The 25,838-nt window shown below is 36.8% G+C and overlaps 1 protein-coding gene across 1 annotated transcript in view; it reads right to left on the bottom strand.

Moving 5' to 3' along the window:
* Window positions 1–22,368, bottom strand: part of Ublcp1 (Ubiquitin-like domain-containing C-terminal domain phosphatase 1) — an 82,903-nt gene extending 60,535 nt beyond the window's left edge. The window contains exon 1 of the mRNA XM_090372034.1: window positions 22,172–22,368. Coding sequence (XP_090228160.1) covers window positions 22,172–22,328 — 157 coding nt within the window. The 5' untranslated portion in view covers window positions 22,329–22,368. The remainder of the gene's footprint in view (window positions 1–22,171) is intronic.
* Between the last annotated feature and the right edge of the window lie 3,470 nt (window positions 22,369–25,838).

Raw genomic sequence — 25,838 nt, 5'->3', positions numbered from 1 at the left:
CGCTTACGAAGAAAGGCTTAAGTTCTGCAAGTTACAGCATCTGGAGACTAGGCATTGGAACAAACTGCCATCTGTTGTAGCGGAGGTCAACAACTTTAAGTTGTTGACCTCCGCTACAACAGATGGCAGTTTCAAGGCCTTATAAACTCAATCAGATCATCTGCGAGGTGATCTGATCGAGGTATATAAGGCCTTGAATGGTTTGAGCAGGTTCAATACTGACAGGATATTTCCGCTTGCTCAGATTAAGAACCTGATAGAGCATAGATTCAGGGAAGACAGTTGTAGAATGTGTGTGTGAAAGTTTGCCTTTAGCCAGCATTAGCAACTAAGGCCATATTGCTCCGGGAATATGCGGTGGTCATTCCCTGACCTTTCCGTATCCTCCGTATTTGGTGGTCACGGCTCGAACCCTGGTCTAATCAAGAAGCATGTGCTACGCACTGCTGCTCCTTCCCACCTGGCTACGGGGGCGCCCTTAGCCAGCAGGTAGTTGATTGCTGGAACAGACTTCCATCAGTTGTTGTGGAAGTTGGTAGCTTAAATAAATTTAAGACTGAACTAGACAATCATTTGGAGTGATCAGATGGGTGAAATAGGAAGAGGTTTTTTTTTTTTTTTTTTGGTTGATGCTGTATAAGCTTTCTTTCTTGCATCATATGCCTCAACTAATGATAATGTTGGAGGCAGTCACTTCCAGTTTATTCCAGTCTTGTCAGAGTTGCATACATCATCTTTGGAATATCCTTCACTTTCCATAAGATCAATAAACTTTTTTTAAATGGTTAAACATTAAAATCCAGTGCCTTTTCACACAACAATGGTCCAGATATGGGTTCTCCTAAACTTCATCTCTGAGTGAACCACGGATGGCATCTTCGAGGGATGGGTCATTAGCTGTTCTCATAGTTTTTCTTTTTTTACACCATCCCTGAATCAAGTTTTGATGCAAATTTTAAAATTTTTTCCTTGTTTTAATGTCTGTTATGGTTGACTTTCCAACCTCAAAATTTTACTAACAAAGACCTGCTTTCTCCCTTTGAAAGTCTGTTGAAAATCTCAATCTTCAATTCAATCATTAAAAATGTCTGCTTCCTTTTAAAAGATGGCAAAGAAGAAGCCATAACTACAGTATGGTAAAATAAAACTGTAAATAAATGTTCAGAATCTTTTTACTCTGTATCTCACTTGCATGTATTGTGATAGTTGCAATTTCTATGTGCTGTGTTCTTGTTACTGATTGATGCCCATCTTTTTTTACTGTTTTAAATTTTACAACCAAAAGTCAGTGAACAGAAATAGAAGATTAAAAGTATGTTCAATAACAGATTAAAGTGTTATGTTTAGTGTTTAGTTATTACTGTATGTATATTAATTAAGCTATGTACGCAAGCATAAATTTATTTTTATTTTGCTAACCTGTGGATAATATTCTTCCAATTTTCACATATCATTTAATTTTGTAATTGGTAAGGTAATAAAGGTGCAAATTTGTGCTTTTTATCTTCATTTTATTTGCTGATGCTATCGAGGCAGTGTTAGGTGGGTCGGAAAACTGCTAGCTTGGGGGGGAGACAAAGACTAATAGATTAACAGTAGCCACTGGCAGAGGTAAAAGAGATTCTTGCACTGCTATTTGAATGAGCAGAAGCCTGAAAAACAAGATGCAGGATATTTCAGAGACTGCTGGGAGTCATTGCGGTACAAGTAAACACATGGGTTGTGTTAGGGTAGCTAAGAATAGAAACAGGGTGCATGTATACTTGCGTGTACACTAATGCTAGGAGTTTAGTAAATAAATTGATGAATTTGAGGTACTGCTCAAAACATCAAAGGCAGATATTGTAGGGATATCAGAGACGTGGTGTCACACAGATATAAGGAATGCAGAACTGGAATTTGGGGAGTACAACATCTACAGAAAGGATAGACAGGAAGGGAAGGGGTTATGCTATTAGTTAAGAAATACATAAAATCCAAGGAAGTGAAGCCAGTCGACATCGCTGGACAGTGCAGTGTCGAGTCAGTTTGGTGTGACATAAACATTGGGAGATCAAAATTGAGAGTAGGAGTGTGCTATAGGCCTAATGACTCTGATGAGTATAATAAGAAACTGTATAGGGAAATAGAGTGGGCCAGTAAATCAGAGAGTCTTATAATGGCAGATTTTAATCTCCCAGATATTGACTGGAATTTGAGGGCTGGTCACTCACACACTAGCAAGGCTTTTGTGGATTTATTGGATGATTGTTTTATACATCAGCATGTTCGGGAGGCAACTAGAGGGAGTAATACTCTTGATTTGATTATCAGCAGTGATTCTTCATGCATTAAGAATCTGCAGATAAATGAACCACTAGGTGGCAGTGATCACAGTGTGCTGAAGTGAGATTTACTCAAAGAGGTAACTACCATTAGGGCTAAAGGGAAGGGTTATTGCTTTCGTAAAGGCGACTATGATGGACTGAGACAGTATTTAAATTCTATACAGTGGGACCAACTGATGATGTTACCAACAGCAAATGCAAAATGGGAAGCATTCAAAGAACTTATCTTGGAAGCTACTAGGCTTTACATACCAACTAAGAAATATTGTTCAAGGTTTAGGCCTAAATGGATGTCAGATGAACTAATGAGGCATATAGCAGAGAAGAAAAATGCATGGGATACATACAAATTAACACATGACACAGAAGCCTATGATAGACACAAGTTGATCTGTAACCAAGTTACAAAGGAGGTTAGGCAGGCGAAGGCAGATTACGAGAAATCTTTGGCAAGGGATGCAAAGAAAAACAGCAAAGAGTTCTTTACTTATGTAAACTCCAGAAGGAAGGGGATGAATCAGATTGGTCCACTTGATATCGATGGGTCAACTGTTGATGATCCTGCTCAGGTAGATAACAAACTAAATGAATATTTTGCATCAACATTCACACATGAGGAGTTATTCAGAGAGGGGAATGCCAGAGGTGTATTCAACTCTAGCAGTAAGCTAGAGAATCTTGTAATAACTGGAGTAAAGTGGAGGAGAAATTGTTGAAGATAAACAAAGAAAGGCACCTGGGGTGGATGGGATCTATCCAGTTATATTAAAGGAGGCAGCAAAGGAAGTAAGCAAACCCTTAGCCATAATTATGAGAGCTTCCTTGGACTCAGGGGAGGTACCCACAGATTGGAGATGTGCAAATGTGACCCCAATTCACAAAGGAGGATCAAAGGCTGACACAAGTAATTATAGACCTGTGAGTTTAACGTCTGTTCCAGGAAAATTAATGGAGGCACTGGTTAAAGAAGCACTGCAGGATCATTTACAGAAGACTTCAGTTATAGCTCGGACACAGCATGGTTTTGTTAAGGGGAAGTCTTGCCTGACCAATTTGATTGGATACTATGATGCAGTCACAGAAGAACTGGATGCAGGGAATAACTTTGATATTATATACTTGGCTTTTGATACTGTTGCACATGGAAGACTGCTGCACAAATTGGAGCAGTGTGAGATTGGAAGCAAATTGCGGCTATGGATAAAGGGGTGGTTGAGGGGGAGAAGACAGAGAGTGGTAATTAATGGACACTGCTCATCGTGGACTAATGTTATTAGTGGAGTCCCCCAGGGCTCAGTGTTGGGTCCATTATTGTTTTCTGTATTTATAAATGATATTGATGATGGTATATCAAGCTTAATGTCCAAGTTTTCAGACGATACAAAGGTTGGCAGGGTTGTCAAGGACACTACTGACACTATGCTGCTGCAACAGGATCTGGAAAGGTTGAACAGATGGGCTGAGAGGTGGCAAATGAAGTTTAACATTGACAAATGTAAAGTACTACACATGGGAAACAGCAACCCCAAAGCAACGTATCAACTCTGTGGTACTACACTGACAGTGGTAGAGAATGAAAGTTACCTGGGGGTGGTTGTGCAGGCAGATATGAAGTTCTCTGAGCAGTGCAGACAGGCAGCAAGAGTAGCTCATGGTGTATTGTCAATGATATATAGGAATTTTTCTAGCAGGGATAAGGAGGTGATTATTCTCTTGTATAAGGCAATGGTCAGACCACACCTAGAGTACTGTATACAGATCTGGAGGCCTCATTTCAAGGATGTAGAGCTGCTGGAACGAGTACAGAGAAGGGCAACAAGATTAGTGAATGGAACAAAGGGGTGCTCTTACGAAGAAAGGCTTAAGTTTTGCAAATTACAGTGTCTGGAGACTACGCACCAGCGAGGTGATCTGATAGAGGTGTATAAAGCCTTGAATTGTTTGAGCATGCTCAATGCTGATGGGATTCTTCCTCTCGCTCAGAATAATCACCTGAGAGGGCATAAATTCAAATTGAGGAAAGACAGATGTAGGATAGACGTGCGGAAATTTGCCTTTAGCCAGCGGATGGTTGGTTGGTGAAACAGACTTCCATCACTTGTCGTGGAAGTTGATAGCCTAAATAAGTTTAAGACTCAGCTGGACAGGTATTTCGAACGAACAGAGGGGTAAAGTGGAAGTGTTTTTTTTTTTTTTTTTGGCTGATGCTGCATAAGCTGCTTTCTTGCATCAAATGCCTCTATTAATGCTAATGCTAATAATCTTTCAACAAACAAGGAAAAAGCACTGAAATTCTTATTCATGAGAAAGTCCTAGTATATAAAAAAAAACAATGGTCAACAGCTGCAATTCATTTCTTATATCTAGCATTAGTAAAGGCACATAATGCAAGAAAACAAGCTTATATAGCATCAGCCAAAAAAAAAAAAAAACCTTCTCATTTCACCCATCCACTCACTCCAAATGTGTGTCTAGTTCTGCCTTGAATCCATTTAAGCCATGAACTACAACAGATGAAAGTTTGTTCCAGCAATCAACCACCCGCTGGCTAAAGGCAAACTTCCACACATCCATCCTACAACTGTCTTTCCTCAATTTGAATTTATGCCATCTCAGGCGATTATTCTGAGCAAGAGGAAGAATCCCATCAGCATTGAGCATGCTCAAACCATTCAAAACTTTATACACCTCAATCAGATCACTTCGCAAGTGCCTAGTCTCCAGACACTGTAATTTGCAAAATTTAAGCCTTTCTTCGTAAGAGCAACCCTTTGTTTCATTCACTAATCTTGTTGCCCTTCTCTGTACTCATTCCCGCAGCTCTACATCCTTCTTAAAATGAGGCCTCCAGACCTGTATACAGTACTCAAGGTGTGGCCTGACCACTGACTTATACAAGGGGATAATCACCCCCTTATCCCTGCTAGAAAAATTCCTGTATATCATTGACAAGACTCCATGAGCTAATCTTGCAGACCATCTGCTCTGCTCAGAAAGCTTCATATCTGCCTGCACAATTAACCCCAGGTCCTTTTCATTCCCTACCACTGTCAGTATAATACCACACAGTTGATACGTTACTCTGGGGTTACTGCTTCCCACATGCAGTAGTTTACATTTGTCAATGTTAAACTTCAGTTGCCACCTCTTAGCCCATCTGCTCAACATTTCTAGATCCTATTGCAGCAGCATACTGCCATTAGTTTCATTAACAACCCTGCCGACCTTCGTACTGTCTACAAACTTGGACATTAAGCCGGACATACCATCATCAATATCATTAATAAATACAGAAAACAACAATGGACTCAACACTGAACCCTGGCGGAGTCCACTAATAACATCTACATAATATGGGCAATCAAAAATGAGATGTTCAACAGATTCAAGAGCACCACACTGACAAAGAGAAGTATCAAATAGTCCGAAGGCAAACAGTTTAAAATTTATACTTCAAAGACCAGTAATCAGAAAGGTAGGGAACAGTCCAGTAATAAACCAAGCATGCTGTTTCTTATAGTCAGAGACTTCAGGTAAAAATTTATAAGTTGTTCTTTCTAGTCCAGAATGCACCCAATCATTTTGCCAATCCCTGGAGAACTGCAATCTAATTCTTTTAATGCAACCTTCTCCTAAATGGCAAAATTAACAGCGAAACCTCTCAAATTAACTGTAAGAGTTTTCCTTTTGTAATACAGAAGGTAATGTAACATTATCCCATATTGTATTGGGAGTCAATGACACAATACCTGTAATGCTACCAAAGACACAGTTAGAACCCGAAGCCCCAGCAGCATAGCAGACAATTGGAATAAAACCACGTGTAATACAAACTAAGAGTAGAAGACTTAATACCATATGAGTTTCTAGTTAACTTAATAATTTTACAAGTTAAGGTTTTAAGTTTCCGAAAAATAAATTTAGAATGGCTAATGAAATTAAGCCAATCATTAAAAATGACACCAAGGTATTTATAAATTCTTGTTATTTTTATTGTTTCCCCATTCAGTTGAATATTAAGAGGTCTGTTCAAACTTGAGATTCCCTCTCAACAGCATCTACTTTGTCTTATCAATAGAGATCTCTAGTTTGTGAGTAAAACACCATATATTAGGATCCTCTAAGATATCATTCGCCCTGTTTTTCAGATCTAATCTAGAATGTCCAAAAATTAAGATAATAAAGTCATCAGCATAAGCAACTTCAAGGATGTTGTCTTGATCCACAGAAAGCCACTAATCAAGGACCACGTTCCAGCACACAGGGCCCAGAACGGATTACTGAGGACAGCCTCTAATAACAGACCTTGAGACAGAACAAAATTCCTGAAGAAACCAAAATTTTTTGATAGGAGTAGATAGGAGCAGCAGTAGATAGGAGCGGCAGTAGATAGGAGCAGATACCTTGGTCTCCCCAAACCTTGCCAGGCCACTTTGCCACCATACGGTGGCAAAGTGGCCTGGCGAGGTTTGGGGAGCTTTGTGGACTTCAAAGGCCCCACTGAAATCTACAAAGAGGCCATGACATACTTTGAATCAGAATTCTGGATGGAATTTAAAGCCACACAAATAGTATCAAAGGTTGATTTTCCATGCATAAATCCAAATTGATTTGTGCTTTCAAACCTTTGTCCAGATAATATATATTTTTTGGAATCAGAATATAATTTCTCTAAAGTGTATCCCAGGATCAATAAAGTGTATCCCAGAGCAATAGGTCTATAAGAGGAAGGATCATTTGGGGGCTTATTATGGCTTTTAAGGAGGTGCTTCAAATGCAAGGAAAGGGCAAAGGGAAAACTCCATCAACCAAGCAAGTATTAAATAAATTTCAAATCATTTAAAGACAAATCTGCCAAACTCGCTTAACAACAGCTACTTCCAACAAATCCAGACCAGGACACTTTCCATTCTTCATGGAAAGAATCGCAGTTTCAGTATTGGGAAGAAAGACAAACCTAGCTTTCAATGGGTTGATTAGGCAAAAGAAGTAACTGAGCTAACTAGAGATAATAGCAAGGATTGCTGGGTATATAGAAAATATATGCGGTGAATGTGAAGTAGTTTGTCCCTTTTAGTTTTGATGCCAATTTGCAACTTATTTTTGTTGTGAACACAGCAAAATGTAGTGTGAATTGTAATTTTTTTTGACTGAAGGGGGGGTATGCTTGATTATCATGTACTTCTTTTCACTGTGGCAGTACTTCTGTACTACCACAGTGAAAATTATTACTCAGTTGTTGATATTGCCATCCAGAATCTACACTAGAAAATGACTGACCAATGATTAACCAGGTATCAATTCCCACAAAATTGAAGTGAAGGAAAAGGTTAAATAACAGGGCCAACTGCAAATTTTTACGGGTATGCATAACGAAAAATTAGGTGGTGCAATAAGTTTCTAAACTGTGTTGGAGCTTTTTTTACAAAATAAGATACTAATTATTGTTTAAAAAAAAATTCTCATCCTTGTTCATAATACAGAACTCCCCGACTTACGTAAGGTTGCATTCCGCGAACGATACATAAGTCGGAATTTCCCTAAATAAGCATTTAGAGAAATTCCGCACTCGCAACTATGTGCACTGAATTTGATAGAAGCAAAAAAGAAATGTTTGATGAACATGTAAATAGAATTATTCAGTTTTTTTTTTATCTTATGTGCAGGAAAAATTACAAAGTGTATAAAATTACAAAAATTTCAAAATTATAAAATTATAAAAAAATTATATTGAGAGGAGACAGGCATAATGTCAGCAAGCATCATTGCCAGAATTAACTCTCCAGCTAATAAGCATGCAGCTGCAGAAGTTGAGGACTATGTAGATTTAGAAGGGGTTTTTTTGCAACACATCACAAAATTTCTCTGCAGCTGCAGAATCGGCACTGGCGACTTCAACGCATATTTTAATGTTTTGGAAACCAGCGCGATGCTTGAACCTATTAAACCACCAGTTGCTTGCCACAAACTTGGCTTGGGGTTCGCTGTACTTCTCCTTAATATTTTCATAAATACTTCTTGCTTTTGCTTGAATGGCCATTGGACTCAGGGGCACTAGTTTCTGAATCTGATTTTCCTTCCATATTATTAATAGCTTTTCCATCTTCGATATAGTACTGTCCCTTAAAATAGTATTCACTGTTGAAGCAGCGAGACTTAATTCCGTGCAATAGATGACAAACTTTGTCCTGCTTCATAATTCTTAATTAATCATCTTCATTTATAAATCAATTTTGTTTTGTTTTGTTTCGTTTCCTAGCACTGCCAGCACTTTCACTTTCCATTGGTAGCTTCCCCTTCATCAATGTAATAAGTAAATAGGAATGAAGAGAAGATTCTGAAAATTTGTGTTTTTTATATGATCAAAGATTTCAGTGAAGGGGAACACATTTCACTATAATAATGTAAAAACCCACACAATTCCAGTTATTGGGATTATAGCAAATGCAATAAGATTGAGTTTACTACTTGTTTATAATAGATTGCGCTAACAGAAAAGACCAATAAAGCAGAAAGTAAAAAATTGTTTTTATTGTTTTATTTATGGTAGTGACCTCCAGAAATGTGTTTTTGAAAAATATCACAAAGGCGTTCAAAATTGATCCTTATAACGGAACATATGGCAATGATGAAAGTGTAGTACAATTTCCATTATAAAATTGGCTTTTTAAAGAGATAAATAGCTTAGTTATATAGTGGAAATTTCAACTTCGAGGTCTTGGAACGAATTACCAAAAAAAAAAAAAAAAAAAAAACAATGTATTATTGGATTCACATTATGATATTTTCATGATACCTCCATTTATTCTTACGGGATGAAAATACATTTCCCTGATTTTTTTTTAAAATTTGCATTGGCTAGCAAAAACTTACGTAAAGTTGAATTTGCATAAGTCGAGTCTGGGAGTTCCTGTATATATAATTTCACTTACAGCTTCAAGGTTTTACTGGAAAATATGTGCACTTATTCAAATATAAGGGAGGAAAATAGGCAAAGTAAATGAGGAAAAGACTTTGTAAGACAACAAAAAATGTAATTTTTTTCCAAAAGTTTTTAAATTACAAGATCCAACTAGACAAAATGAGGTGGTTTCTCCAATTATGAATTTATTGCACCAGAACACATCCATGTTCAGACTACCCCCCCCCCCCCCCAAATATTGAGCATTTTTAGACTTTTGTTTCAAAATAACCATTTTTCCCACCAAGTCAGCTCTTCAACCACCCAGGCACCACAAACTGTTCTCACTCCCCATAGTTGAGCCATGTCTTACATTCAATTCCCACAGTTAAAATTCCACTTACGACAGACATCCTTTTGGTTGTCAAGTTACATTAGAAAGTAACTTTCTCCAATAACTGTCAGGTTGTTTCCAATATTAGTCAATTACATTCATAACTAGATTTTGGAACCTATAAGAACTAATTAGGAAGCACCTACTATTTCCCTAATAATATATATGAGGACTGATCATTAGGTAATAGGAGCTAACACAGTTTCAGGATGACAGAAGCTGGTCACAGACACACATTCTAATCTTAATGTGTGATGGTCTTGTCTAGACAAGCAAAACAAGCCACCGTAAAATTCTGATGCTGTAGGCCAATGAGTGGCATGTGTCAGAAAATTAGCTGGCACGTAGCCAGTCATGAATAAATTTGTCCTCAAATAAAATGTTTTTATGTCACAACAAATTTGCTTTATGGTCAATTAGCTATATCTAGCCACAGAAACAATGTGTAACTGTATGCAGAACCATGCAGTAAAACTTTCAAGTATTTCTATCTGTTTTATAATATCAATAAAGAACTCTTTGGGTGATTCCACGTCAAGTGGCCTAATTTTTAAGATGGTCCCTGCTCGATCATCTTCAATTTTGTTGAAACTTGGTGTAGAGGTTTAAACAGGTTTCCAAAGAAGCTGTGCAAAAATTCAGTTCAAAATATAGTATGCTTGAGGCACCAGCACCGTTTTTTGTGGAGGTCACTTGTGTTACGCGGAGCAAATCACAAAAAATTTTCAAAAGTTAAGTGGTTTTTTTTTTTTTTTTTTTTTTTGTTAGTTGTTGGTGCATTGGCCTCTGTGGCCATAATGCACCTCGCAAAGTTTTTGCATTTTACTCTTATCCAAGCCCGAGGCGGGATTCAAACCTATGACCTTTGGGTTGCCAAGCAGGCACTTTACCCACCTGGCTTGCCAGGTCAGCTGTTTTAAGTGTTACTGTTGCACACCATTGAGAGGCAGTGCTCTGAAACTTGATATATCTAGTTAACTTTTGGCAGAGAATGCAAAATGTTTGGTGTCCAGGCTCAAAAACCTTCGCATTTTTTACAATGCAGTCTAAAACTGGTACCAAAAATTTGTTGCGACAAATTTAAGCAAGACTTTTGAAAGTCATAACTTCGAAATAAAAACCTTTGGTACCTTCTTCTTTTGACATTCCATTTAACATCGGGCATGAATCAAGCCTAACTAAATATGAGCTCTTACACTTGTTTGCTAGCTGAGATATTTTCCTTCCAAGATAGTCAAAATTTGACCTATCTTTTGGGGCAAATATCTTAATGTGGGACACCTTTAATTCTCTCGTTTTTGCCACTATTGGAAAGAGCAGGTTTTAAGCAACAAGAATCATGGTTTTTCAGTTTTGTGTCTTGCTACTTAAGGCCTAAAAATGGCCTTAAACATTTTATATTTTCCACGTAATATTTGCAAGCTTATTTGATGAAGTTTCACATCTCAATAAGGACAGGACTATTGCATTTACAAGAGTGAAATTTTCTGCAATTACTCTGCCCTTTGGTTTAAGGAGAAAGGATATATTGCCAATGCACAAAAATATTGTATTTTTTACAATGGGGGTGCAAATGGCAAGAAAAGAAATTGCATGGGTTTCTTTAGTGCAAGTTCCCAAGCTGAAAAGTGGTCTTTATTCAGGATTCCAAGCATAAAGATGTTCTATTGGTTTCTAAGCTTGAAAGAAGTTATAACTGCAACAAAATTTATTTAAAACACAATACAATTTGAAATAGGCAAGTGAGTGTAAAGATATTGAATCACTGCTTCATAATGGACTGGAATTTTTCATTGATGGTTGATTTTACTACTTCAGGCAAGCTATATTGTCGTCCCATTGTTGTTGTTTTTGGAGCTAGAAGATTGGCAATAATTTGTGGTTCAGGAATCCAGCAGAGATCTAGCAGGCCAGTGAAATGAGCGAGCTGCTCCATGAGGGTGCATGAAATTTACCAATACATCATGTTCTTCAAATGAAATTTCACAAATATTTCCAATCCACCAATAATTGTCATAAATACAGGCCAGGTTGTAAATTAACAACTGGCACATATTGAATATTGGTTTCACTAGTCTGATCTACATGAGCTACAAATGATGATGGTGTGTCATTTGATACTCTGCAAACACGAATCTGCCTTGCATCAATAGGAATGAAGTGATAGTTTTCTCTTGTTCCAGCAATAGTATGACCGTCTATGAATCTTTTCTCTTGAAATGGCCTTACTTGCTCAATTTCCTCTTTAGAAACAAAACAGAATTTTATTCCAGTCACATGCTTGTCACAAAATTCAAATGTGGCTCTTGGTGTCAGGATTTGGTTTTCGATTGGGCATTGGAGACTTGCACATGCTGCCAATCATTTTATTGTTCCACCAATTCCATCACATGGTGACTTGCCATGGCTAGTGCCAAAGAAATTCCATTCAGCACTGATATCAAAATCCTTCTGATGATGACACAAGTTCATAAAATTTTTGTATTGAGCTGCAGAACCATCAATGAAGTAGTAAATGTGCCTGATTTCCGTCACGAAACTCTTCAAATATTCAATTAAGTTGGTTAGGAAAACATGCACTGCAATTGCGTCATGTCAAAGGTAGTCACTGATTATGCAGAAACATATTCTGAAGTTCAACATCCTTGTAATAAATGACAAATGGATGCAATGTAGCCTGGTTATTCTTCCAGTGGAACCCTTGAACAGCATCTTGCACAACAAATGAATAATTTTCTGCAAAATCCAATTCCCCTGTCATTAGGCTTTCCTTTGTTGACTTCAAATGGTAGCTCTATGTTTAGCAATGTAGTGATGACAGGAAAGGTTAAATATCTTTGTACTCAACTCTTCAATAAAATCTTCTGTTGTTAATTGCTTTGTGTCCAGTATATCTTTGTCAGTGTGTATCCACTGCTTGAATTCAATAATATCTTCTGGTTCATTGTTTTCAAAAATATTCTCTAGAAACTTTTAATTCATCTATTCATGGACATTTTTCACACCGACAAAGCATACAATCTTTTGACTCCAAATCACAGACTATTTTACCAATGAGAACATTGTAATCACATTCAACAGGACTTTCTGCTAGCATTAACTTGACATTTTGATGGATTGTGCATACACATACAGAATGTGTTCCTGGTGCACCAACTGTGATACACCACTTGGGTCGAAGTCTGCAAAATTTAGAAAATCCAATGTCAGACCCATTTCTATCTTGATAGGTTATAAACATTTCCTTCAAGTTGCTGAGTAGTAGTTGCTTTTGCATTTGTATTCCATCTGCATTTCTAATGGAAATGTAATCTTTCTTTAAAGGGCATATCTGATCAAATTCGTCATCTTCAAAAAATTCAATCACCTTTTGTTTTACTTGCTCAAAGCTTTTTTCCTTGCTTTTTTTTCCAGGAATGGCCATGATTCCTTCTTCTGCTTTAAGTTTTCTAGCTTTCTTCACCATTCTTTCTGAGACACTAAACTCTTCCATTGTTTTCTTTATAAACCAACTAACTGGAGCTAGTGTTAATATTTGAAATATTTCTGAATGACTTGATACTATAAACTTTTCTTTCAATTCTTTCAGCAGCTCAATTTAATCTAAGCAATTTCCACACTGATGACTTGCATTTGGCTTCATGATGTCATTTGGATCCAAGCCATCAACAGATGCAATTTTATTGGCATCCTATACCTGATTTGCTTTCCTTTTGACATAGCCTTGTGAGTCTCTCTTAGCCATTTGCTGAAATTTCAGAGGAGAAATACCAATAGCCATCAAACTTGTGTTCAAGCTTTCAGTCACATGCATTTTGTCATCATGGTCTGATCCAGATGAAGTTGATGTTCCTGTTGCTGCTTTTCGGCATGATTTGCACAGCTTCTGGCCAGGTTTTATGTCTATCTTTGTTAGGTCTTTCAGGTAGTCTGCCATTGACAAATCAATTGGTTGTAAACGTTTTTTTTTTCACCATATGATTTTTCTTCTGGAAAGGATTGCAATATGAATGCTACAAAAATTCAAATTTTGTCAAAAGCAAAGCTTCATAATATAGACAAATTGTGTGTTCTTCACCCAGTTTTAATTCACAACGTCAACCTATCAGCTGTTGTTCTTCAAATTCAAATTTTGTCAAAAGCAAAGCTTCATGATATAGATAAATTGTGTCTTCTTCATACAGTTTTAATCCACAATGTCAACCTATCAGCCATTGTTCTTCGAATTCAAATTCTTTAAATAATTTTAACCCAGTTTTGTGTGTATAGGATAGCACATGACATTTAGAATTATCCATATGATTGATGGTGCACGAGTCCAGCTTATCTCCAGCAAAATCTTCTGATTCCATGGCTTTCATACTGACTAATAAGTGGACGTTTCTGCAAGCAATAAAAACTTAATTAATTTTATTACAGTCAAAACAATAAAAAATAGAAGAACAAAATAAACAAATTGTTCATCATGAAGATAAAACACATTAATAACAGTATGATTCAAATATCAGCTATTTATACTTTTTTTGTATGATTCTAGAATATTCCAGAGTTCTAGAATGTTCATCAGTTTTTTTTTGGAATTCAAGAATATTCTAGAATATTCCAGAATTCTAGAACATACTCTATTTCTAGATTATTCTAAACATTACGCAGGATTAAGGAAGTGTTCTGCAACAAAAAAAATCTCATAAAATAGCAATCATCATCATCATCATCAGCCATTTTCAATCCACTGCAGGATGAAGGCCTCTCCAGCAACTTTCCAGTTCCTTCTGTTTTGAACACTGGCCATCCATTTACTACTCAAAAACTCATGAATTTCATCTATCCATCTCCGCCTTTGTCTTCCAGGTTTTCTTCTAGCCCCTCTTGGGTACCATTCTGTTATTTTCTTAGTCCATCTGTCATCATGTCTTCGAGCTATGTGTCCTGCCCAAGACCATTTTAGTTCTTTAGTTTTGATAAGAATGTCCTTTACTTGAGTTTGCTGCCTAATCCATGTGTTTCTCTTCTTATCTAACAGTCTGATTCCCAATATAATTCGTTCCATTCTTCGCTGTGTAGTTCTTAGCTTCTCTTCCATTCTTTTGGTGAGTGCCCAAGTTTCACTTCCATAAGTCATGGTGGGGAGTATACATTGATTCATTATTTTACGTTTCAGACAAACTGGGATATTGCTCTTCAGTATGTGGCTATATTTCCTGAATGCTATCCATCCAAAATTTATTCTTCTCTTGACTTCCAGCCATTTATCATTATTACAGCTAATAACTTGTCCCAGATAAGTATATGACTCCACCTTTTCAATTACTGCTCCTTCAATCATTATTTCCCTTTCCGTGGCATACTTGTTCATCATTACTTTTGTTTTAGCCATATTCATCTTTAGTCCAAAATCCTTACTAACTCTGCATAACTGATTAAGATTTTCCTCTAATTCTTTGGGATCGTGGCTTATGACCACAATGTCATCTGCAAATCGTAAATGGTTTAGGTACTCTCCGTTCACATTGACTCCTTTCTGCGACCAGTCTAATCTTCTGAAAGCTACCTCAAGGACAGCAGTAAACAGCTTCGGAGATATTGTGTCTCCTTGTCGAACTCCTTTCTCGATTTTAAATTTGCTACTGTCTTTGTCTAGTCTAATAAAGGATGTAGCACTCTCATATATTTTCTTCAAAATCATAATATATGGAGTATCTATGCCTTGTCTTTCCAGTGCCCGAAACATTGCCTTATGCTGTATGGAGTCAAATGCCTTTTCATAATCCACAAATGCCAGGCATAATGGTGTTTTATATTCATTTGCTTTCTCCATTAGCTGTGATATTACGTGAAGGTGATCCATAGTTGAGAATCCTGTCCTAAAGCCAGCTTGCTCTTTCGGTTGATTCTCATCAAGTATTCTTTCTAATCTGTTAGTAATGACCCTTGTGAACAACTTGTAGATATGGGATAACAAGCTAATTGGTCTATAATTTCCAATTTCTGATTTATCTCCTTTCTTATGCAGCAAAACTATGATTGCATTATTCCACTGCTTAGGCATCACACCTTTTCTAATGCACTTTGTGAAGAGCCTTGCCAGTTTTTGTGTTATGTCTCTTCCTCCCAATTTTAACAACTCTACAGTAACTTCATCTTCCCCCGGGGCTTTCCGATTCTTCATTTTCTTCAATGCATGTTCTACCTCATCAGGAAGAATATCAGGTATGTCGTATGTGTTGCTACTTTGCAATACATGTTCCCCACTGCTGGTATCATTCCCTCGCTCCTTGTATAATTCTCTATAGTAGTCTTCTGCTATTTGAATTATGCCTTCTCTGCTGTTTATAAGTACACCATTGCTATTCTTCAGTTTCAGTATCATTTGTCTTTCTGTATTACTGCTCATGGCTGCTGATTTAAATCCTTTGTTTTCCCTTAATGCCTGTTCTACTTTTCTTGTGTTAAATCTTCTTATGTCCTCTCTGAGTCTCTTTCTAATGGCTTTGCATAACTCAGTATACTCAATTTTCTCCCTGTCAGTGTTTTTCTTGCTCTTCATTTGTCGTCTTTGGTTCATCATGACAAGTGTTTCTTGACTAATTTTTTCTTCTTTGGATTTCTGTTTCCCTATAGGTTTCCTGGGCTTTATCACTTTCAGAAAGTTGTAATATTCCTCGTCGATATCTTGGTCCTGAGCAGTCTGCAGAAGCTCAAACTTGTTCTTAAGTTCCAGTACATACTGCTTTTTCTCCTCCTCTGTTATTTCAAAGACCTTTGTATTATTTACTCGAGTCAGTTTTTTCCTTTCCTTTCCTACATCTATAGCAAGTGTACATCTTACCATTCTGTGATCACTTCCAACATTTACCTTATTCAGGACGGTAACATCATTCACAATATATCTTCTGTTAGTGAGGATGAAGTCGATTTCATTAGTTGTTAATCCATTTGGACTCTTCCATGTCCACTTTCTGTTCACCCTTTTCTTGAAAAAAGTGTTCATTACTGACAGTCCTTGAGATTCTGCAAATTCCACAAGTCTTTCACCTCTTTTATTTCTTTCACCAATTCCAAAATTTCCTATAGTTCCTCTTTCTGCACTGTTTTGCCTTTTTCCAACCTTAGCATTGAAGTCCCCCATAATAATAGTGTAGTGGGTTTTCTGCTCATCTAGAAGACTCTCAATTTCAGTGTACATTTCTTCAACCTCTTCATCATCATGGCTCGATGATGGTGCATAAATCATTATAATCTTTAGCTTGTACCTCTTAGAAATCTTGAGTATTAGTCTTGACACCCTTGGTGATGTACTTTTGAATTCCAAAATGTTGTTTTTTAAATCTTTATGGACCAGAAACCCAACTCCACCTTCACTCCTTTCACTGTTTCCATTGGTGTACAGCAGATTTCCACTTGATAGACTTATAAGTGACTCATTTCTTCTTCTTGTTTCAGCCAAACCGATGATATTCCAATTCACATTTTCTAATTCCTTTTCCAGCTCTAATATCCTGTCTTCACCGATGAGTGATCGTACGTTATAACAGGCCAAGTTCAATTTCCGTGCATGGCAGCCTGGTCGTACCCAGAGATTCTTAGCACCCTCTGCTTCCACTCTGATCCTCTCGCTGCCGTAAGAGGGAGAGTGAAAGCTGCTGGGGACTGAGGGCCATTTGTATTGTTGTGCTCTCATTGCTGGAGGGTTTGGTCTTTTCCTCTTCACGCTGACCAGGTGTCTTGAAGAGAACCACTCTACACGTTCGTTGCCACCTAAGTGACGTAACAGGGCTTACCATCGAGAAGGTGTGCATGAGTAGATTTTAGGGAGGCAGGCCAACCGGACTTCTCCTAAATCTTCTGTAATAGAGAGATATTGGATCCATCAGTGTTTTAGGCTGAGTGTCTGATAACACACAGGATACCTGTTCCCCTCTAAGCCCCATAAAATAGCAATACAGCACATAAAACTATTTGATGTTTACGCTTAATTTTAAGGCCTTAAGTGCAAAGACACAAAACAGATAAACCATGATCCTTGTAGCAGAAACTCCGCTCTTTCCAGTGGTGGCAAAAACGAGAGAATTGAAGGTGTCCCACATTAAGATATTTGCCCCTTAAGATAGGTCAAATTTGAAATTCAAATTTTGAGTCAATCGTTGATGGAAAATATCTCAGCCAGAAAACAAGTACAGGTGACCCCGTTTAATGTTGATAACTCATTCCAGAAAAACAGTGCTAAGTGAATCCATGTTAAGCGAGCACCACATCCCCATAAGGTAACATATGTATTTGTGAGTTGCGGTCGGTGCCATAGGATATTTCCTAATCAATAATAAACGGTAGTAAAAAGATGCACAAATATCGGTCAAAATATTTAATATTCAAATATTTGTACATATAAAATATTCTACATTACATATATATATATAATTATGTGGTAACTACTTACATATCAAAATTAAATTTAAAATTACAATTAAAATCATGAATTTAATTGATCTAAATTTATTTTATTTAATTGATGAATTTAATCATGAAAAATGTGTCAATTTTAGGTTCTACTTTGGCCCTCTTCCTGGTAAACTAAAAGGGGTTTTAATTTAAAATCCCCTGCAGCGTTACCACCCAACAATAAAGTCAACTGATCCTTCCTCACCTTGAAAACCTGGCATGTTTTTTTTTTCTTTCAATATGAAACTTCTTTTAGGCATTCGTTTCCAAAAAGTCCTGCTTCATCTATCTTAAAAACTTGTTGAGAAGTATAAAAGTATAACACATAATACCCCTCTTCAATAATTTTAACAAGTTTGTTTTGAAAGTTTTGGCTCCTTGATCTGCACTTGCGAATTCTCCCTGGATTTTAAATCTATCTTATGAGCCCTTACTAGTTTTAAATGGTTCCACATCTGGTTTTTTTTAGGTGAGCTTTCTTCAGATCATCATATAGGTTAATCTCTCTCTCTCCCTTTTTTTTTAATAATATTTAACTTAACTAAATTCTGCATTCTATTTATCTTCAATGACCAGAATCGATTCACTTCAAAACGACTAATTTAATTTTCAAATTCAGTCTTTTTCTTAAATTTGTAGTCTTCGTACTGCATCCAGACGTTGCTTTTTCATTCTTATCCGCCATTATTAACTCTTCGAAAATGTTACTATGTTGGTTGCATTAATTATGATACAATGTTCAAGTAAACTGTCCACTGCGCATGATGTCTAATACTGTACTGAGTGATGACTATACTTCGGATAAATGCGTATAATGCAAATATTACAAGCAATATACTTGATCATTTTTTAAAATGTTGACCTCGGAACTACGTAACAAGTCACTGTGTGCAATTAAATTAGTGTGGAGAAAATTTCACTCAGCATTGGAAAATTTCTCAAGTTGTCATGGGAAACATTTTAATGCTGTTTTGCTATTCATTTTCAAGCTATCAACTCCGTCAGATGAAACGTTTTCATTAAATATGCCAAAAATGCAATCTGTATGCTGGTAAAAGAGCGTTATAGCAATTTTTGACAGCGTTATAGTCAGATATGGGTTATAATATAAGAACGGTGTTATAGCAAATCAGCGTAAAGCAAACCACGTTATAACGTGGGCCTGCTGTATAAGAACTGATATTTAGTTAGGCTGAATTCATGCAGTTGGTAAATGGAATGTCCAAAGAAGAAGGTACCAATGGTTTTTATTTCAAAATTATGACTTTCAAAAGTCTTGCTTAAATTGGTTGAGCCAAATTTTTGGTGCCAGTTTTAGACCGCATTGTGAAAAAATGTGAAGGTTTTTGAGCCTGGACATCAAAAGTTTTGCATTCTCTGTCAAAAGTTAATTAGGTATACCAAGTTTCAGAGCACTACCTCTCACGATTGTACAACAGTAACACTTAAAAAACTTTTAATATTTTTTGTGATTTATTCCACATAACACAAGTGACCTCCACAAAAAAGGTGCTGGTGCCTCAAGCATACTATATTTTGAACTGAAATTTTGCACAGCTTCATTTGAAACCTGTTTAAACATTCACGCCAAGTTTAGACAAAATTGAAGATGGTCGAGCAGGGACCCCTAGGCCACTTGACATAGAATGGCCCATTTCCTAATTTTAGTCATTTTTTTTGACAGACAAAAATTTTTATAAATATAAAAATAGAATAAAACCAAAATTGGTTTCAGCTTATTTTTGCGACTGCTGCTTAGACAGTTACCAATGTTGCCTTATATAGGTATTAATGGGTCTGATTATGATGGTAAAGAGGCTATTTAATGATTATAATTACAGTGATCACATCTGAATACAAAGCAAGGCACATCCCCTTATAATGTGCTACATCATAAAGAGATGCCCAAAACACAAATGTATACAGAACACAAATGCCATGCTGAAAGGTAATCCCAGAATTTAATCCCTGCTCGTCTGCTGCAATCCTTTGCCTGCCATTGGATGTACAATTTATGTTATAAAAATCTTTTGTTTCTTTTATTATACTTTTAACAACTAATACCATTATGTTAAGAACAGTTATGCAAAAAAAAAAAAAAAAAAAAACAGATATCAACATAATTAGAAAATGTAGGACAAAAGAGGTACAGTAAAAAAAAAAAAAAAAAAACAAGGCAGGTTCATAAATCTAGAACTGTCCTGCTAAAAGCAGGAAGTTTAGTCACCTCAGTGGTAATTTATGCTACAGGTATGGTTTCTGTTGGCAGGATATGTATATAATACATACTGATTTATTAATACAAGGTCAGACCATTAAGTAATGCCTCTTTTGGCATAAAAGTATTAAAACAGGCAAAAAGTTGAAATTTATATCATTTATTAAACACTGGGAAGCATGTATACATTATTCTATATACTCACCTTGTTTATCAATACATTTCTGCCATTGTTCTTTTCAACTTGCCTATGCACTGCAGTAAAATAGGCACTTGTTAAAGCTAGCGTGTCACTTTTTCAGCCTCTCCATCACTCAAAAAGTGCTATCCACAAAGGTATCTCCTGATATGTTCAAATACAAAACATCAGCATGCCAAATCCAGACTACACACAGGATGAGGGAGAAACTGTCCACCTTAGGTCTGCAGTTTTTATCTAATTCATATGGACAAGTGGCATAGCATTATTTGTTTTATAGCCCTATTAAGCTTAACACTTGATAAAGTGTTAAGTAATATCTTTTCTTATTTATGTCTGCCCTTTCCTCTAAAAAAAAAATCAACCAGAATTGGGCTTTTTCTGTCCCAAAACACAGTAGCCATAATTTTGTGTGCCAATTCAAGGTTTTTTTTTTCACTGGAGACGACGGATGTATCCATTTCATAGACTGGTGCTTAGAATAAAAATCATAATGAAAGATCCATGCTTCATCACGTGTTATCAGGGCTTTAAAAAACAAATCTCACTGAAAGTTATTGCAATCCTGCAACAGGTCTTAGCAGATTTCCTGTCTAGAGAATTTCATCTTTTGTTAACAGCTTAGGCACCTATTTGCAACATATTTTCCTATAATCTAATGTGTCTAAAATGGTTAATACTCTTCTCTTTGAATATCTTAGTGCTTGCATCAGTGCATATGTGGTTACTGTTCTGTCTTTTTGAATCATTTCATCCAAAATCTCAATGTTTTCTTCAATGAACACAGAGTTTGGTCTTCTGCTGCTTGGCTGGTCACAAATGTCAGCAACTACTCTTCTAAAAAATGCAAGCCATGTTTCAGAGGAGTTGCTACAAACACTGCTTATATCAACTGATCTTGTTGGTATACTTTCCTCAATTCTTCATGAATCTGGACAGCTAAGCTTTTTCCTAACTTGAAAAGGAACTCTATTCACAAACCGTTGGTCAAAACTGACAGTTTTACTATTCATACATTCAGATCTGTAATAGATGGAAACTTTTATTTTATCATGTTTATGTTTTAATATCTATACTAGCAATGTATAAAACTTCACAATGCTAACTCAATCACAAAATTTTTGTCATCCGAGAGGCACTGAATTACCACGGTTCAGGCTCGCATGACTACTAAATACAATATACTGTTCTTGTAATTTCTCTTATCTTGTGAAATCCTCTGGCTCAGTGTGGGCGCCCTGGAGCATAAAAAGAATATATATATATTTATTTTTCACTTATGGACCCCTCGTAACTGCACTTTGCTGTACGAAGGAAATCGAATATTACTGTATAAGTCCTTCGCGGTCAGGAGACATGGGGTTGTGAATCATTACTGGTATCCTTCAAATATGTTTGCAAAATGGTCCATGTCTGTATATATATAAATGTATCAGCAATTTATGGCTTACCTCCAAAAATTGCAAAAAGTGATGAATTGCTCGTTTGAAAATAATTCGTGTAATTATAAGACTTCACTAAAACTGAATAGATAAAATCGGGTGATTCCGAAATTAAACTGCTATATTTAATTCCACTAACATTAGACTCAAATCAGCTACTTGATTTAAAATTTGTTAAAATCTTGCTATACGCAATTTACACTTCTATTAGCAGGTTCACATACAATCTCTTCGGAATACAAGGACCATACCTTTCAGTTTTAGTCCTATTAGTTTCTGTCGTGTGGGTAAAACACCTGTTTTTAGGTGAATAGCATGCTTCAGATCTAAAACCGTATCTGTAGCTAACAAATTGTCTAAAATATATTCATTTCCACTCCATTTAACAATTACTTCTAATTCTGACATGCTTCCCTTAAAAATAATCCATAAGAAAAACAAACCACGACACCGACAACTATCAACGTTTCTAAGCGCCACCAAGTAATCACAACTAAAACACACATAAAATCCAACTATAGTACTGTATTATATACATAAAGCATAATTAAGCAACATTCGAACACACGCAGTCAAAGTGTGTCTCCACCTGAAAAACCACTCCTTCTCCAAAGTAAGAATTTTATATTGCACATTTCTGTCTTAGTTTAAGTATTAATTCTCCTTTCAGCTGTAGTACTCCCTTGTTTAAGTATTATGTCTCCTCTCAGCTCTCCGTAGCCAGGTGGGCAGGAGCAGCAGTGCGTAGCACACACACGCTTCTTGATTAGACCGGGGTTCGAGCCCGTGACCACCAAATACGGAGAATGCGGAAAGAGAATGACCACCGCATACCCCGGAGCAATATGGCCTTAGTTGCTAATGCTCCTAAAAACCAAATAACAACAACAACCACTCAGCTGTAATATTCCCACAATGGGCAGGGCTAAGTTTTGGATATGTTTTTGCCAAAGAGGTTGCCAATTTTCGCCCCCATCTGAATCATTTATTATATCATAACTATTAATCAATAACCCAAATTTACTGTTGCTCCGGCAGCAGTAATGACCCGGTCGCCCAGGCTAGTCTGCCCCAGCATTGCACAATTTTGTGGTATTTGGCCCATCTTATTTGATATGGCCAGCAAATAAAATAAAATGTTTTGTTCACCCGCCGACAAGACCACCTAGTTACTGAAGAATAAGTAATCATTTTATAATGAAAATTATAGTTAACCGTATTTTATGGCCAAGTATTGCTATCAAGATTACTATATTGATACGGATTAGAGAATGCTGTAGGCTGCGTTTTAGCTCTTAAAATGTATACTAAAATTTTATTATATATTTCAGTGATTAAATTTCTCATTAAAAAACTCTCCTTGCGCCTGAATATATTTATTCCAGCGATGTTGCTACTTACTAAAGCATATAGCCTTTGGTATTCTCTAACAGCATTGTTTTCATAGCGCCCTTCCTGTTGAGAAATGTTCTTTCAGACTGAACTTTCAGTTTAGGTAAGAGCAAGGCCGGACTAGCAGATTTGTCCACGACAGTTTCTAACAATTTTGTTACCATCTAAATGACTTATCATGCCATAATTATTAATCGATGACCTAAATTGCAAGCCTGTTGCATGGGCCAGTCCAACCTTGAGTAAGCGGAAGAAATCGCAAGGAGAAAACTAGGGAGTAGGGAAGATACTGTACCTAGCAATGATGTATTTTGCTATTTATTTAACTACAGACAGGACAATATAACCACGCGCGTTATCGTAATGAAGAAGTAAGCAAATATATTCCCAGTTATCAGTATTTTCCTCTGACCGAATCATTCATATGCGCTAAAATCTTTCGATAGAACGTTTGATTCACAGATTCAACTTTGCAAAGATATTAAAGTAAGTTGGGCTTCCTGTTAAAAAAAATGCTAACATCACCGTGACATTTAATTCGGTCTTCCATGTCTATTTGGCGTTTTAAGCTTTAAGACTATAGAAATGTTTCATGGCTTAAGCAGGAAGAGTACAGTGGTTGCAAAGTACCCGGGTTCCCGTAATAAATGGCCTCAAATCTATACAAAGGGAAGAACTTCATCAGTCTCAGCAAGGAGAACTGGATAGATTCAACATTAATTCTTTCACATATGGGTGTCCTAAACTTCAGGATCGACCATGGGATTAAGGTTTTGATGTTGAATGATGCTTGCAATATTTCGTGTTTCCAAAACTATTTTTCCGAGTTTAACAGATTTTAAAATATATACGTTGTCCCTTGAAACACAACAATGTGAAGGTAACATATGATGTCGAAAACTATGAATGTCGTGTTTGAAGTGATCTCACATGCTTTTATAATTTAACTTATTTTTTTTATCTTTTTATGCAGTCTGTTTCTTATTTATGCAATCTATTTTCTGGTTTCTTATTCTAAACTATGTATATTAAAATTTTTATCCAATCTGGCCATTTTAAAGAATTTTCGAATGGATTTTAATCCCGGCTTTTCATGCAATTTTGTTTCTGAAAGTGTACTGCTCTTCCCAGAAATTATTCCACCTAGAAAGAATGGACAGAATTACCTGAAAATTTGCATGCACAACTGCGACCTATATGGACGTAAACGAGTAGAAGGTTAAACCAATCAGCGCAGGAAAACGTTTAATAACGTGTCTGTTACCTCACTGATATAGGAATCCGAAGCTACTATAAAATTGTGGGTAAACTTTAGCAGGAAAACGCAGTGGTGAGTGAATACCGTCTAAGCCTATCAAATGCCTTTAAGACGCGTAAATCAACTTTATGTACAAATGAAGGAATTGAAATGGGTCGGAATTTGGGAGCCATTGTGTTCCCAGAAGTTGGATGATCAACATGGCAAATAACTGCTGTTGTGGGTAGCACAGTTGGTATAATCACCATTCCCGCCAGACCGGATGGAAAAGACCCGAGTTGAATCCTGTCAATGACACGATAAATTTTTATGGGCGTTTTTGACAAGGTGGATGGTTACTCGATCTCAAGCGAGGGTAGCATGGTTTTAATCCAGGAAGTAATGGTTCACATGACTGCCATTACACTTAATGACTAAAGATTATATAAAGTCGGCGCTGTACTCAACCACTTTGACGATCTTGTTCTAATAATGATAACTTTGAAGTGTGTTATCAAGTCTTGAATTAAAAAAGCTTGTTGAGTTCAAAACAGTCTGCGCGTGTAGCACAGTGGTATCGTTACCGTCCTCCCCCTACCGGGCGGAAAAGGCCCGTGTTCGAATCCCGTCAATGATGCGAGGAACTTTAATGGGCTTTTTTCACTCCGTGACTGAGTTAGTTGGTCTCAGGCGTAGATTGCAAGGTTTTTCCCCCCAGAAAGTGGAGTTTTTTCTTCCATCAAGACAGACAAATCGACCATAGAACACATGCAATTAACAGACATAAGACACGCGGCAGATGAATTTAATTATTCGGGTGGCCTAAATATAATTGTTTTTTTTTTTTTTTTTTTTTTTTTTTTGGTGATGAACACTAATCCCCAGAAACTGGGATGTTTCGTCCAGAAAAACAGACAAAACGACCAGAGAACACACGCAATGTACTGACCAATACAGAGGCCCCAGGAAAAGAATGGATATATGTAAGAAATTACTGGGTGACCCTAACATAATACTGTAGTTTGGTTTTTGATGGCTACTGATATCAGTTGTTTCAGTAAGGGTCACAGTACTGCTTATGGGATTTTAGATATCATAATCACCGTGACTGATACTGCAGATCACTCATCAGCTAAAATTTTAGGAGCCCTACAAAACTGATCAGAAGCACTGCAAAACTATCCTTCCCTAAGATGGAGTCCTCTCTAGATAGCGATCCGACCTTACGAACAATGAGCCCGCCCTCGATCTAGTTTACAGGGCCTTTTACTACATCAATGACTACTACA

This window comes from Mastigoproctus giganteus, chromosome 4, assembly GCF_048544385.1.
Source record: "Mastigoproctus giganteus isolate SK-2022 chromosome 4, ASM4854438v1, whole genome shotgun sequence".
Lineage (NCBI taxonomy): Eukaryota > Metazoa > Arthropoda > Arachnida > Uropygi > Thelyphonidae > Mastigoproctus > Mastigoproctus giganteus.
Note: the sequence above shows the minus strand (reverse complement) of the source record. Positions and strands in the feature narration are given on the sequence as shown.